Source organism: Mustela putorius, unplaced genomic scaffold (assembly GCF_011764305.1).
Source record: "Mustela putorius furo isolate JIRA1106 unplaced genomic scaffold, ASM1176430v1.1 tig00003909_pilon_pilon_pilon, whole genome shotgun sequence".
In the NCBI taxonomy this organism is placed as follows: domain Eukaryota; kingdom Metazoa; phylum Chordata; class Mammalia; order Carnivora; family Mustelidae; genus Mustela; species Mustela putorius.
The window spans coordinates 33164335-33179239 of NW_025422057.1; the positions used below are offsets into that span (position 1 = coordinate 33164335).

At 40.1% G+C, this 14905-nt stretch overlaps 1 protein-coding gene across 2 annotated transcripts in view; it reads right to left on the reverse strand.

Annotated features, from left to right (window-relative positions):
* Positions 1-14905, reverse strand: part of LGI1 (leucine rich glioma inactivated 1) — a 41375-nt gene that overhangs the window by 13062 nt on the left and 13408 nt on the right. Inside the window, exons 3-4 of one of the 2 annotated variants that reach the window (XM_004749641.3) lie at positions 8180-8251; positions 8010-8081 (exon numbers count right to left, since the gene is read on the reverse strand). The exons of the other annotated variant lie outside the window; for it this stretch is intronic. Of the exons in view, the coding sequence (XP_004749698.1) occupies positions 8010-8081; positions 8180-8251 (144 nt within the window). The remainder of the gene's footprint in view (positions 1-8009; positions 8082-8179; positions 8252-14905) is intronic. 2 annotated transcript variants of the gene reach the window in all.

The following is a 14905-nucleotide window of genomic DNA, read 5'->3' on the forward strand; positions in this document are numbered from 1 at the left end:
GCATAAGAAGAAAGCAGGCAGGAGGGACTGGAGCAGAGAATGTTTTAGGAAAACAATGCTGATAAAGCTGGGAATTACTCTGCAAAACAAATGTAAAGGGCCCTGACATAAATCACCCTTCCACTGGGGGCTGATGGGTCAACAGTGAAGGATACAAAAGGCACACGGGAGATCAGCAGAATCTGCAAAGTTAAGAAGAGACCAATGAAATGCCTCCACACGTTAATTAGCTGGCCAGTTAGGAATATTTACCAATTTACCAAGTGAAGAGAGTTGGAATTATTTTAAGACCCACTTCCACTGGGGAAAGATATTTAATCTAGCATTATCCCTAGGAGAAGAGAATTGGAAACAACCTACATGTCCATTAATAAGGGATTGTGTAAGTAAATGATGATTTATACTTAACATGGACTATTTTGCAGGAGATTTTAAAACATGAGGTAGATCTCTATGATTTGACACAGAATGATGCCTAAAAGAAAAAAAAGGTAAACTGGAGAGTAGGATATAGAGGGTAATCCCACATGAGGAGGGAGGATACATGTCTAACAATGCATAAAGAAAAATCTGGAAGGAGAATCATTTTTTTTACATTTGGAATATTTCGCTTTTGCTATATAAACATCCAGATTGTGACAGTTTTTATCATCAAGCATGTATTATTATTTTAAATTCAGAAGGAACAAAGAATAAAGTTGAGGTTTGAAACAGACGCCATTGCTGAGTATTTGTGTATGGAATGGTTCTGTCCAGTGAAGATTTAGTGATTCTAAATCAATTATTTTACTTCACTCACAAAGTCCCAAAGTAACCAGGCTGGAGTGTGAGGGACTGTCAGGGTCAGCATGCAGGAATCCGAGTGGTCCGATGATGTCTTGTTTTTCTCACAAGATTTCCACATGGCATCAGGCCCTCATCATCTGGGGAAATTAAGGACTGCAGTCAGTCCAGACGTGGAGCCATTTCTCTGGGTTCCTTGCCTCAGCTGAAACTCAGCTTCGAGGGGGGACTGGAGCTTCAAAAATCATCATGGGCATCTCAAGGCTTAAGGTGTCTTCTCTTAGGGGGTGGGGATGCGGGTGAGGGGACTCCTGAGGGCTCTGCGTCAGAGCTGCCAGGAAGAAAAAGTAGCAAGGCCCTGATGCTCCCTGAAGCCTGCTCAGCTTTGGTCATTAGATGATAAGAGTGAAGATCTGGTGCCTATGAGTTAAACAGCTGGAGAGACTGAGGTAGCATTTCATGGGTTAGGGTTGGGGTTTTTAGGCTTGATGTTAGGATCGTTGGATTCTTCAGATTCCATCTCGGTATTGAGTCTTGCTACTGGAAAGCAAAATGGACAATCTAATGCATTCAATTTTTTTCACTTTCTCCTTTCCCTCCATTGTCCCCACAGCTTCACAGAGTAATAGCTTCATGTCATTATTCCCTTTCCCCTAATAGATGCTCTGGTTGAAACATGTTCTGTGTCTTTTGTAAAACTGGCTGTCAGTCTCGTCCTCAGCATCACTGAGAGCAGTGTGGTGGTTTGGGGTCCAGCTTGGTCTCAAGTGGACAAGGGCTTCCATTTGAGCGTCCTCATTCTCAGGAGTGTGCCTTTTCCCAACTTAATTTCACCTCTCTTGGTTTTTGTCTCTATCTGCCAAACTGAGTAAAGAATACCAATTTCCTTTATTGTGAAAATTAACACACACAACTGCTAGTATTTTTTATATACACACTACTGAAATGGATTCCAGGGAAAATTTTGGCATCTGCAGATGAATATTTAAGCCTATGTCAGATAATCAAGACTATAAAACTAATCTATTTCTTTGTTATTGTCAAAACCAGTAATATTTAATGCCTAAGCACTTTTAAATGCTCAATTCAGGAGCTGAGATCATCTATTCTCTTTGCCTCTCTAAGTAGACAGAACTCTATGCCTTAGTATTTTTAAGCATCTCATCATTTACTGATACATATTATATATATTAGTGATATATATATAACTGGCATATATATATTTTCTGATATATGTACACACACATATATATACACATGCATACATATATACTATATATGTAATAATGCTTATTATTTCTTCAAGAAAATTTGGAAAGTGTAAAAATTATTTTTTAAAGGATGAAATAATAATCATCCTGGAAGAAGTAATCACTATAAAGATTTTGTCATATTTTCTCTTACTCCTTACTAGAGAGTCCATCTCATGAGGGATATTTATGTGGAAAGCAAGTGATTCCAGAGAGGCATGCTATTGGGTCCTGAAGGTCTAGAGACCTTCTTCTCTTCCCTTTTTCTTTCTGGTCCAGAGTGAGAGGGCTTGAAAGAGTGTGAGCCTGAATTGGTGTGGGGGACCTCCTTCCTCTTCAAAAGTCTGCTAGGTAGGCAAGGGTCAAATCCATGCTGGATTTTAAAACCAAATACAAGTATTATTAGGAAGAAGACGAAGACAAATTAGAAGGCTGATGGAGAGAGAGGCAAGGAGTCGGACGTGGCCACCTGAACTGTCAGGAAAAGTCATTCTGCATGTGGTATGACTGAAGGGAATCCTGGCGAGCATCCAAGCCGACCCCCTGTCTGTCCATCCTCTCCAGGGCTCTTTGGATTGGGGAGCAGCCAGGGGTGAGGCGGGGGCGGATGTGGAGGGGGAGGTGGAAATGACATGGTCCAGGAATGACATATCAGGGTTTGAGCTCTGGCTGTTTTCTTTTCTCCAAAGTGAACGATCACTTGGTCAGAATCAACTACAAGTTCTATTCTAGCTCTTAAATCACATATTTATGCTTTTCACCATGAAAGGCTATGGCTTCATCTTTAATAATTAGGAAATGATATGAGGAGAGCCAACACCCTAAGCCATGCCATTTAGAGACAATGAATTTGACCAGAGGTTTTGGTAGGGAGTAGGAGTGCACTAGAATGTCTGAGTGGGGAGCGGACAGAACCGATCAGCAGGAGTGAAGAGGAGGCAAGGGAAGGTTTGAGGATGTATTTCATCCATGTTAATTTTTTCTAGGTTGATTCGGTAGCAAGTCCTGGAAGGATGCTCTTCTTACCACCAGATTCCTAGTACCTGGCACAAAGTAAGCCCTCAGTAGACACTTTGAAAGGAATGAATGAATGGGGCAGGCTGGAATGGTGGAGAGGAAGGGCAGCAATCTAGACAAAGAAGAGAGTGGAGGAGAATGCTTAGACCCCCTTATACCGAGACACTGACTTAGGAAGAAAGTGCAAACCCTGTGAACTGCCCTTGCCACCCGCCTGCCCCCGTCACATGGACCTGCTGCTCTCAACATGCCCTCCCGCCTCATTGCCTCCCATGGCAACCATTCCAAAGCAATGTGGAGGCTCTTTCAAGGTGCCTTCCACAAAGCATAAGAAACATTTTTTAAGACACAAGGAAACTGTCCAACTAAACATCTAGTTGCCTTGATACTAGCTGAGTGGGGTCAAGCATTCCCAATGGCAGACAGTCTGTCCTTCCCAGCAGAGGGGATGACCATTTCCTCCACTTTGGTGTCTTCCTGGTTTACCTGAGAAAACCTCTGATGATGACTGTGGAACCTACTGGAAAGTCTCCTCCCTGAGGCAGAGCAGACTGGCTCCAACAGCACGTTTGTTTCAGTGCCGCCGGGCTCTGCTGCTAAGAAAGCAGCGCCCACAGCCATCTGGGGTGCTCCCAGCCTCCCTGCCGTGCAGATTCCCAGCTGCAGTTGGTGTCTCACTGAATTTGCGGCGGTTCAAGTGCAGTTATTTTAATTTCATACAGAATGTTTAAAGGGGATGAAAACACTGCAGCATTTGGAATCCTGATCCAGGACCCATAGAGGTTAGGCAGGCCATTTTAGTTGATTTTTCTGTAATGGTGTTTCCTACCTACCAGGCTCTGTTCTAAGCACTTCGCATAGATTTAATCATTTGATCTTAGGACAACCTTAGGAGCGAGGTACTCCTAAGCACCTTCTTATCCCCTGTCTCCCTGTTTTTACAGATTATTGTTATCACTCCCATTTTACCCATAAGGAATTCTGAGGCCCAGTGAAGCTAAGTGGCTATCCCACAGCTATCAGGCTTGAAACCCAGGGGGTCTGGTGGCAGAGCTCACCCTCAGCCACTACCCTGCACTGCCTCTTTACCTGTATGTCATCGTGAAGGCTGAAAGGAAGACATCCTGCCTGCCTGACTGGGAACATACAGGCATCTTGAGGTTGGGGACTGCTATATGCACCTTTTGGGTCCCCCACTTCTAAGCAACCAGCAGGGGCTCTGCAACACATCTAGATTGATGACAATTTTCCCCAAATATTTTTATACATGCATGCCAACAGTCCTGCCCCTACTGGGCTTCAGTCACAGTGACACATACGTGATACCAAAGGAAATCATTACCAAGAAGGCTCATGGGTGTTAACAGAAAGTAATAGATATAATGTTTAGAGACTTTTGTCATTTTTTTTAATGCATTTTCACCCTGTAATTTTAAAAGTAATACACAGCCAGCAGAAAAATTCAAACCTTGTCGATATATATAAACTATTCAAACATTAACGTCAAACACATATAACATAGGGACAGTAATCCAAAATAAAATAATAAATAGAGGGTCCCAGGATTTGACTGGCATTGTAAGGACTGAAATGTAAGGAATTCTCCCTTTTCTGAAAGCTAGCTTGAGGGGAAGGGGGTATATATAGTATAGTAAGTTGTCTATAATTCTCTTTTTAGGAGTTAAGTCTCCTGAGATAAATGTGTAAGAAAGCGAGATAAGTTTGTTGCTTCCTTAGGAACTAATTGCATCTATATAAAGGCTCAGGTAGGCCCCTTGATGCAGCTTCAGTGGTAGGCCAGAGTGGGAACCAGTTGACTCAAGCTATAGGTCTCATTCCAACTATTTGGGCTTGGAGACTAAGAGCGAGGCTAGGGTCCCTGTCTTCCGGATTTTTTTCTTCCCTAGTCATGTTTGCCCCTCAGACCATGTCCTGCTAGAACTGACTTGGTGGAGAGGGCATGAAACATCCAATTAAAGACCCCAGGAAACTTCTGCCTTTACCACTGCTTTCTGGGGAGCAGCTTGAATGCAGGGTGCACCCCCATGTTCTCATCTGTCCACAGGGGCCGTGCTACGCCCTCTTTTGTAAGGTCACCAGGAGATTATAATGAGGTCAAGAATATGATAGAGCTTTGTAAACTTCTTCTCTAGGATATGCAATTTAGAGAGTCAGATGATAACTCCTTGCTGATTCCTGTTTGCCTGTGAGTGGGAAAAGCTGGTCTCAGGTGGAGGAAGTTGCTCTTTAAAGCCTAGAATCTTAAAAAAGAAACTAAATAGCTCAAACAAATGTCAGATTTATTTATAGGTGGTAAATAATGGAAAGCTAACTTGATGTGCTGAGCAGTCAGAGGGACATTTGGTTTTCAAATCCTCCCTATCCATCTCTCCTTGAAAGGAAGAAAGGAAAGGAGAAAAGAAAGAAGGAAGGAAGGAAGGAAGGAAGGAAGAAAGGAAGGGAGGAATGGAGGGAGGAAAGAAGAAAGGAAGGGGGGGAGGGAGAGAAGGAGGAAGGAAAGAAGGGTATTTTGAAGAACAGCGTAATTAGCAAGGAGAACATAACTTGGGGACAAAGGCACTCAGTGAGAAAATATTTGTTTGCCTAATTGCTCTTGCCAGACGGAGCTCCCCCAGGTTGGAACTGGATCTTATTCATCTTTGTGTGGCACTTCCTAGAGACTATTTAGGATGAACCATATGGCGCTGCATTTTTGTAGATCAAAAACAGTCTAATATTGGCAATGCCATATGAGTCAACCTAAGTGTGCGATGAAGAGGCAAGAGACCTAAGGGTCATATTCACCCCGTCAGCTTTAACCTGTTTCCTCATAACACCTCCTTCCTACCTCTAGCACCTGGTCAGAGAGGTTTGGGCTTCCCTTTCACTGTCTGACCCTTAAGATTCATGCTTCTCTTTTTGAAGACTGACTTTGATGTCCCCTTGAGCTTGAAAATTTCTGGATGCTAAGCACATGTTATACCAGGGACCCCTTCTTATAAGAGGCCTCATTAAGACCCAAATTTCAATTCCCATTTCATTTAATGGACCTAACAAACAAAATAGTCTCTAGTCAAATGAAATAGATGTTCTTCATCAGGGTGTTCGATAGATTTTTTTCCTTCTCCCTTTGCTCCCCATCTTCCCCCACTTTCCTTCTGTTTTCTTTTCCCCTTCTTTTCTCCCTTTCTCGATCTCTCCCTTCATTAACCCTTCCATCCATCCCTTTTCCCTTCCTTCCATACATTCTTGCCTCCTTCCTCCCTTCCTTCTGGGTCAGGTAGTCCTTTAGACTGGAGAGAAGATACGCTTGAGTGAACCAATGGGAACAGCAGACTTACATCACGAGTTCCCCGAGAGGACACGTGGATCTTACATCCTCTCTTCAGCCTTTGATGATGCTGAGTACCAGACAAAAGCCCTGTTGAGTAGGACTTCTGTGAATTCAGCAGCTCTCAAGTTGAGGTCATGACTTCTATTTCTCCTTCCATGTATTTGTATCTGTTTTTTTATTATTTTCTAAACAATGGTGTTTGGCAGTGTTTGACTCTGTGATAAAATGGCATTAGCATGTATACCCTACACAGCTATTTCTGTATCACATTACAGCATTGATGTGTAATACAGCAAAGCAAACGTTTTTCATTATAACACCTTTTACAGAAGACTTAAAGGGTTAATGATTTATGTGTAATACATCTGGCCATCAGGGCCGCTTACTGCAAATCCAAACAGCAGTTGAGACAAGGTTTGGTGAGAGGAAGTGTTAAGTCCCTATGGACACACTAGAATGTAGATCCCAAAGGCAAGTATTTTTGTCTACCTTGTTCCCTGCTGCATCCTGGGGCTTAGAACAGAGCTGACCGTGAGGTATTGTGAGGGGGCACGTTAAAGTTGACAGAATGGCATCGGGATCTCCTGCATCCTTGTCTTAACACTAGTGAGACATATATTAGGCACTTGAAAAATAGTCTTGAATAGATGAATAGCCATTGCAGTTCAACTATGGGATTGACGTTATAATCCCATAACTATTCAGCTCAGTAGTCACATATCCCCTCTAGGTCTCTGTTTTCTCATTTCTAAAATGGGGATTATTGTGCCTATCTGGCAGGATGGTTGGGAGGATTAAATGAAAATCTATATAAAGCAAATTGACCGACAAAATAGTAGACACTCAATAAATGCTAGTGCCTTTTCTTTCCATGCCCTCTAGCCTCCTTCAAAATGGATGTGGGGGGCGGGTGGGAGAGGTTAGAAGAAATAAATTATTTCGTTCATGTTTTCCAACCTCAACCCTATGCCATTTCAGGCTGGATATTTCTTTGTTGTGGGGGCTGTCCTGTGTATTGCAGGGTGATTAGGAGCAACGGTGCCCTCTACCTGCCAGATGTCACGGCCCCCGAGTTCTGACAACCAGATCATCTCTAGATATTGATGAATGTTCCCTGGGAGGCAAAACTGTCTCCCGTGAAGAGCAACTCTTATAGCTATAGTCATCCATTGAATAATTAAGTATTCCATTAATAAACAAATTGTTCAGGTACTCTGTAGCCATTGCTGGTGGTTATAGGATATGTTTAAATGTATATAAGGTCAGGGCTTACACAGAAAAAGAAAAACAGCACATATCAAATTAAGCTATACAGTCAAACCATAACTATCCATGAAGTGAGTAATGATGTAGATAATAAAAAAGTTATTTCAGTCACACAACTTCCCTGCATTAGATTATTTTCCTAATTATCGTTAGATTAGTCTAATCATATTAATAATGATCAGTTTCCTGGATCCACACTGGCTGATGACAGGGAGATTTGGCACATGCGCATGGAAAGAAGTCATTTGGGTTTCTTAAGTTTTCATGGACTAACCATGAAGTGGGTGTTTGACCCACAGATTATCAAACTGCATTATCCATTAGTAAGCTTAAAAAGTAATAGCAACATTCATACTTACAGGTGAATTAAAGACTTTAGTCCCCGGAAAGTATGTCTTGATATGGACTTGATGTTGTTGTTTTCTATGAATCTGCAATAGGTTATAATATTTGTTGTCAGACAGCTGTAGGAAGCTGAGAGCACTTGTCCTGAATCATTATGTAAAAAAAAAAAAGTTTCTTTACTTACAAATACTCTAGATGTGGAAGACCAATAAAAGCATCATCACTGATCACATCAAAGGAGTTCGATGTGAATAATCTGCCCAGAAAAAGTACACAATGAAAATGGTTAACCTGATAGATTGTTAATCTTCGCTGCTATTATCTCTTAGAGAAATTAGAGGGAGTTGTGTATGAAAAAGTGGACATCTACCTTTTAAAGTGTTATTTATTTAGGTAATCTTTGCAGCCTTTTTTTTAATACCCTCAATTATCTCCTCATTAAATACTCATTGAGAGAGGCTTTATGCCCCACTTTTCACAGTGTGGATGTCACATGCCTTGGGTAACATTTTGAGATATAACTGGACAAGTATGACAGTCAAAGCAGCCAAAGCAACATTTTGCACATTAGCACAACGAAGACACTAACAGAATCTTTTCCTCTTGCTCAAGAAACTTCTGGAACATTCTGATCAGTTCAAACAATGGTGCCTCAGGGTATTAAGTCTGGAAACCCTGGAAAAGTAGCTCCATCAAAGCCTAGTTGTGCTTTGGTATCTAAGAGTAGATAAGCCATTAACATTGGCTCAATGAACATCAACTAAACTTCTTAGAAAATAGGACAGGCTGAAGATAGGAAACAATGAAGCTTAAAAAAGGTATTAGATCCATTTTATTTTTAACTAGTCGAAAAGAACAATTTCACTTGGATACATTTATTTGCAATTTCAAAATAAAAAAAAATTTTGAAATTACTGATGAAAAGGAACATCAACCAGCAGTCCCAACATCCTGTTGAACAACTGGGAAGAGTTGTCAGTTTCTGAATGGGAGATTTAAAAGAGGTGGTTGTAGGCCAAATAATACAAAGGATATTTTTGTTTGTTTGTTTTTTTAGAATGAGTTTTAATTTATGAAATTCATTGGCTAAAGTGTTGATACAAGCTAAAAATAAGGTTTTAAATGTACTGATGACAATTTTACACCTCAGTTTAAGTGATGTTCAGTCTACATATTAAGGTTCTCGTGTGGGGGAACCTCTTATTCCACTTAGAACTATTATCCAAAATGTGACCCTGGTCATGGGCCAGACCAGATGTTTTACTTAATTTGACAATTCGTGTCTCATACATACCATTTAACTGTACTATGTAAAGTCCAGTATTCTCTGTTAGCAACCTTTTTGACTTACTTTTGAAGTCTAGGGATTAAAAATAATTGCTACTAACCAGCTTGGTGACTTTGCCTCTCTGTGCCTGTTAACTAAGGAGATTAAAACTAAGAGACCTCACTTTCCGAACATTTATGAATAACTAATTTGACAGCTGGGATTGCTTTAGAACAGTCAGAGGAGGGGAAGGCAGTGGGTTAGAGATGAATAGAGCATGATCGATAATCTTTGAAGGTAAAAGATGGGTACATGGAAGTGAATCTTACTATTATCTCTACCTTTATTTTTTTTTAAAGATTTTATTTATTTATTTGACACAAAGAGAGAGATCACAAGTAGTCAGAGAGGCAGGCAGAGGGGGAGGGGGAAGCAGGCTCCCCACTGAGCAGAGAGCCCGATGCGGAACTCGATTCCAGGACCGTGAGATCATGACCTGAGCCGAAGGCAGAGGCTTAACCCACTGAGCCACCCAGGTGCTCCTTATCTCTACTTTTATATATGCTTGACATTTTCCATAAAAATGAGGGAAAACAGGAACCAAACTAATAAAACTAGATTATCTGTTCCATTTCCTCTTAAGCTATCAATCCTGGCGTGATGTTGGGTTTTCTATCCCTCCTCCATCATGCTCAAATCATTCACTAGGCTCTGAAAAGTCAACACCAATGAATAATGATGTATATTAGATGCTTGTAATTATTAAAAGAAATTCAAAGGTTTATGATTTCAGTCCAACTTTGGCAATTGTTTCTTCTTATTTCATGGTTCTGGAAAGCAACAAGATTGCTCAGCTTTACTCCAAAGTAAGCTAACATCCAAAGCCTTCTTTAGGTTCCAGATTTTTGTTTCATTCTGTATAGGCATTATCAAGGATGGAGAGAATAGAATAAGGCAAAATAGATACAGAGCAATGCCTCCCCTGCTCACTGGTTTACAAATTGTCTCATGGTTGGACTAGCAACTTCAAAGCTATATACTGCAAGTCGCCAGAAGAAATAGCTTTCAGCACCAGCTCCCCTTATGTTGAAAGCAGATGCAAAACAGAGCGGGAAATGGGTATTAGTGGGCAGCACTTGCCCACACATGTCAGGGAAGTAAAACAGAGAATTTCCATTAGAATTTGTATCTGCTTGTTCATTGCTTATCCCTAGCACCTGTAACATTGTCTGCCCTATAGTGGACACTGAATAAATATTTGTTAAACAATAAAGGAATTCACTTGACATTAAATTGTTGTCAATGTTACATTACTAAATTGAATGTTTCTTGTAGCAGGGACATACCCTTATTTGCTTTTGTGTCCCCAGCCCTGAGCACAGTTCCTGGTTAAATAATGCTTGTTTAACTAGATTTCAAGGATCAAGATCTCTGGCTAAAGCTGAAACTACATGCAAAAGCATGAATGAATCTCACAAACCTAAGTTGAGGGAAAGAAACCAGAACACAATAAAGTATATCATATGTGATTTCATGTATATAAATTTAAAAAAAAAACAGTAAAACTCATCTATACTGGCAGAAATCAACATAATGGATACTCTCAGAGGTGGATAGTCACTGGAAGGGAGCACAGGGGGAGCCTTTCAGGTATGGATAGTGCTGAGTTTCTCAACCTGGATGCTGGTTACAAAGGTGTTCATTTTACAAAAAAAAAAAAAAAAAAATGGTGGTGGGGAGGGAGGAATGAATAGGCAGAGGAATTTTAGGGCATTGAAAACACTCTGTATGATACCATAATGATGGGCACTTGTCATTATACATTTGTCCAAACCTGTAGAATGTACAACACCAAGGGGGAACCCTAATGTAACTAGGGACTCTGGATGATGGTGTAGCTTCATCAGTTGTAACAAATGTCCTACTCTGGTAGCGGATTTGGTAATGGGGGAGACCTGTGAGGGCTGGGGGCATACGGGGAGTCTCTGTGCCTTCTCCCCAATTTTGCTGTGAACTTAAAGCTGCTCAAAAAAATAGTCTTAGGGGTGCCTGGGTGACTCAGTGGTTAAACGTCTGCTTTTGGTTCAGGTCGTGATTCCAGGCTCTTGTAGTCGAGCCCTGCATTGGACTCCTGACTAAGTGGGAAGCCTGCTTCTCCTTCTCCCACACCCCCTGCTAGTGTTCCTCCTCTCGCTATCTCTTTCTATCAAATAAATAAATAAAATCTTTTTTAAAAAGTCTTAAAAAACCATTGAGTTAAACCCTTAAGATATATGCACTTTTCATTGTGTATATTTCAATAAAAAAAGTTTCTTAATAAAAACAAGAAAGATAATAAGGTAATAATGAATATCTTAGTCTTTTGATTCTAAATTCAATTGTAGTTTTCTTTTTTTTAAAGATTTTATTTGTTTATTTGAGAGAGAGAGAATGAGAGAGCATGAGCAGGGGGTAGGGCAGAAGGAAAGGGAGAAGCAGACTCCCTGCTGAGCAGAGAGCCCCAATGCAGTACTTGATCCCACAGCCCTGGGATCATGACCTGAGCTGAAGGCAGATACTCAGCTGACTGAGCCACCCATGTGCCCACAAGGATTCTGTGGACAAAGATATATAAAATTTATATATACACAATAAATATAGTTGAGCAGGCTATTCATTTTATTGCCCTATCTATACTTAGAAAAAGACTAAAAATCATGTTCTATAAAGAGGGTAAAACTCTGATCCCTAATTTTTATGAATTTCTTGGAAATATATTTGATTTCAATATTATGATTTGTTGTTATTGATCCAGATATTAAAGAATCCCACAGTCGCTGTTAAAAGGAAACTGTGCCACCCGACACCATCTTCACATGCGACAGACCTGGAGAGGACCACGGTGGCCATCTTTTATAGTACACGACCTGTGTCCATTCCCACAGATTATTAGGGCAAGAAGGGCTCGGGTCTTCATCCAGGATAGCTGATTCTGAGGTGGGTCAACCTCCCAAGGCCCAAATGTCCTGGTCAAAAAGGCTAGTTGGGTTAACAACGAGTCCCCTTCTGGGGATTGGGAATCAGCATAGATGGAGCCAGCCAGTAGAAGAGCCGAAGGAGAAAGCATGCCTCAGGTTTAGTTAGCTATATGGCATGCAAAGTGTGTGCAAGCCACACTCAGGAGAGAGCAGAATGTGGAAGAGGCCTCACAAAGAGAGGGAAATGTTGGAGTAGTGGGGATGCCTAGATCTGTGTTCAATCCCAAGCCGCTGCTTCTCAGTTTTGGTTGCACTTGGGAATGACCTGAGAAACTTTAAAAATACTGATACCCAGTTTTGCCCTGAGGGGTTCCAGTTAAATTCTACATGTGGGGTGTAGCCTGGGCATTGGAATGTTCAAAAGCTCCCCAGGTGACTCCCCAGGTGCAGCCTGGGCTTTCCTTCTGGTCAGTTTCCCTACTCCTGTTCCCCTCCTTTACCTGTGGCCACCGAGAGAGCAGTCAGCTCTCCTTGCAGCAAGTCTGGTTGGAGCGGTGGCTGTGGACTGTCCTGTCCCCTTAACTACATGTAGTAAGAATCTGCAATAATATGATTCAGATTTGACAATCATCCTCACAATAGCATCATGGAAGGGTTGGTGGGGACCAGTGTACCATATGAATGAAGTTGGTACTCTGAGCCACAAATCAGAGATCTGGATCCCGCAGACTTTCCAATCAGTCATCCTGTGGATTTGTCTGGAGATAGTGTAGAATCTGCCCTTCACTCCTGGTCTTGTGGGAGCCTGTGAGGTCTCTGCCATTTCCTCTATTTTCAGTGAAGGAAAACACTAGGCATTTCCTTGTAGAGTTTTGGTGGAGTTGGACACAGGGATGTGCGATGAGCTATCTGTATCTTACCACCAAAGGTGATGCCCTTAGATCTCTTAGCACCCTCACAAATTCAGTAGGAAAAGGAGCTACAGGAGGAATGGGGAGGACTTTTTCTCCCTCTGCAACCAAAGGAGTATATGTTTCCTTACAAGAAGGAGATTTAGGATGACCGTACAAACCAACTGTTAATTCTAGACAGGCAATAGCTCATTATTTAAAGAATGGCATTGCCTTCATAATAGCCTATATTTCATAGACTCCTGCTGGATTATATTCTTTGGTCTTTGGAAAAATTCTGGAAAGTGGTAGAGGAGTTGCTAATATCTATTGAATGGGAGGAAACTGAGGCTCAGAGGGCTGTTAAAAGCTTTGCTTAAGATCATGAGGCCCTCGTCCGGTAGCTGCTCAGAATAGGGTCTTAATATCTCCATTCTGGCAAATAATCATGACAACACTGCTCAGCTCATAGATTTAAGAAATCTAGTAAAATAATAATCCCTTTTTAAAAGGAACTAATAAATCAATTTAAGTAGTCTCAAAGTGACATTAAGATCATTTAAGCCCATATTTTTCTTCAAGTAAAGATGTTAAAATTTTGGAATGCACTTCAGTGTATTCTGTTTATGAATACAATATCCTCATTGTAGAGATTCTGAAAAACACAGAAAGTTTAAAGGAAAAAATAAAGATTGCATAATCAAACTACCCAAAGATATTGATATACATATTCATGAACATATATGAGATATACACATGTATATTTATAAAATTGGGATAATGATGTTATGTTCTTCTTCCCTTTTCACATACTTATTTTATCATGATCAATTTCTCATGACAATAAATTTTCAATATAATTTTAACAGATGAGTATGTTTTCTGTTATAAATGTAATTAAATTTTTTTCTTGTTGATTCCAATTTTTATTATTAATCACTACCATAACCATCCTCATATACAAATATTTTTGCCTGTTCTACCACATCAACATTTAGAATTATAATTTTTGTTTCTTTTTCTATGAAGCCATGTCCTTTGATAATTTCTGTTGGTTCTGAGCCCTTTTATATATTAAAAACATTACTTACTCTTTTCTTATCTTTATTTGATGCTAAGAGTTTTTCCCTATTGATTATGACTTGTCTTTTCATTCATGATTTTTAACAGGTAGACATTTTACATTTTTAACAAAATGCATCAGCTTCCCTTGTATATTCTTTGCTTTTATTCTTAAAATATTCTTTCCCACATAAAGATCAATGAAATATCACCTATGTCCACCCTCTTAAATTTTTTTCTTTTAAACGTTTGACTCCTCAATCGATTTGGGACTTCCTTTTATGTATAATGTGAGGTGAAACACTGCCTTGATTCTTTCCCAAACACACACTCAAATTTACTCAAAACCTTTTGTTGAATAATTGATGCTTTCCTCATTTATGAGTGTTTTTTCCTTCAAATGTCTCCTATTTTATTGGATTTTTCCAAGAACCAAATCTTGGATTTATTTATTATTCCTACTGCTTCCTAATTTATTATTGTATCCGATTATTATTTATGTTCTCTTGACTTCCTCAAGATACTGAGTTTAGTGCTCAATTCATATATTTTTATTCTTTTTGATTTGAAAGGAAAGCATTTAAAAATATGACTTTACTTCTGAGTAAGGCATCCAGTAAGTCTTGAAAGGTAATAATCTTTTAAAATCGCATATCTGATTTCTGCAAGTATTTAGAATAATATTATTAAAATCCCCTCTCAATGATAGGATTTTTTAAAAAAGACTTCATGAT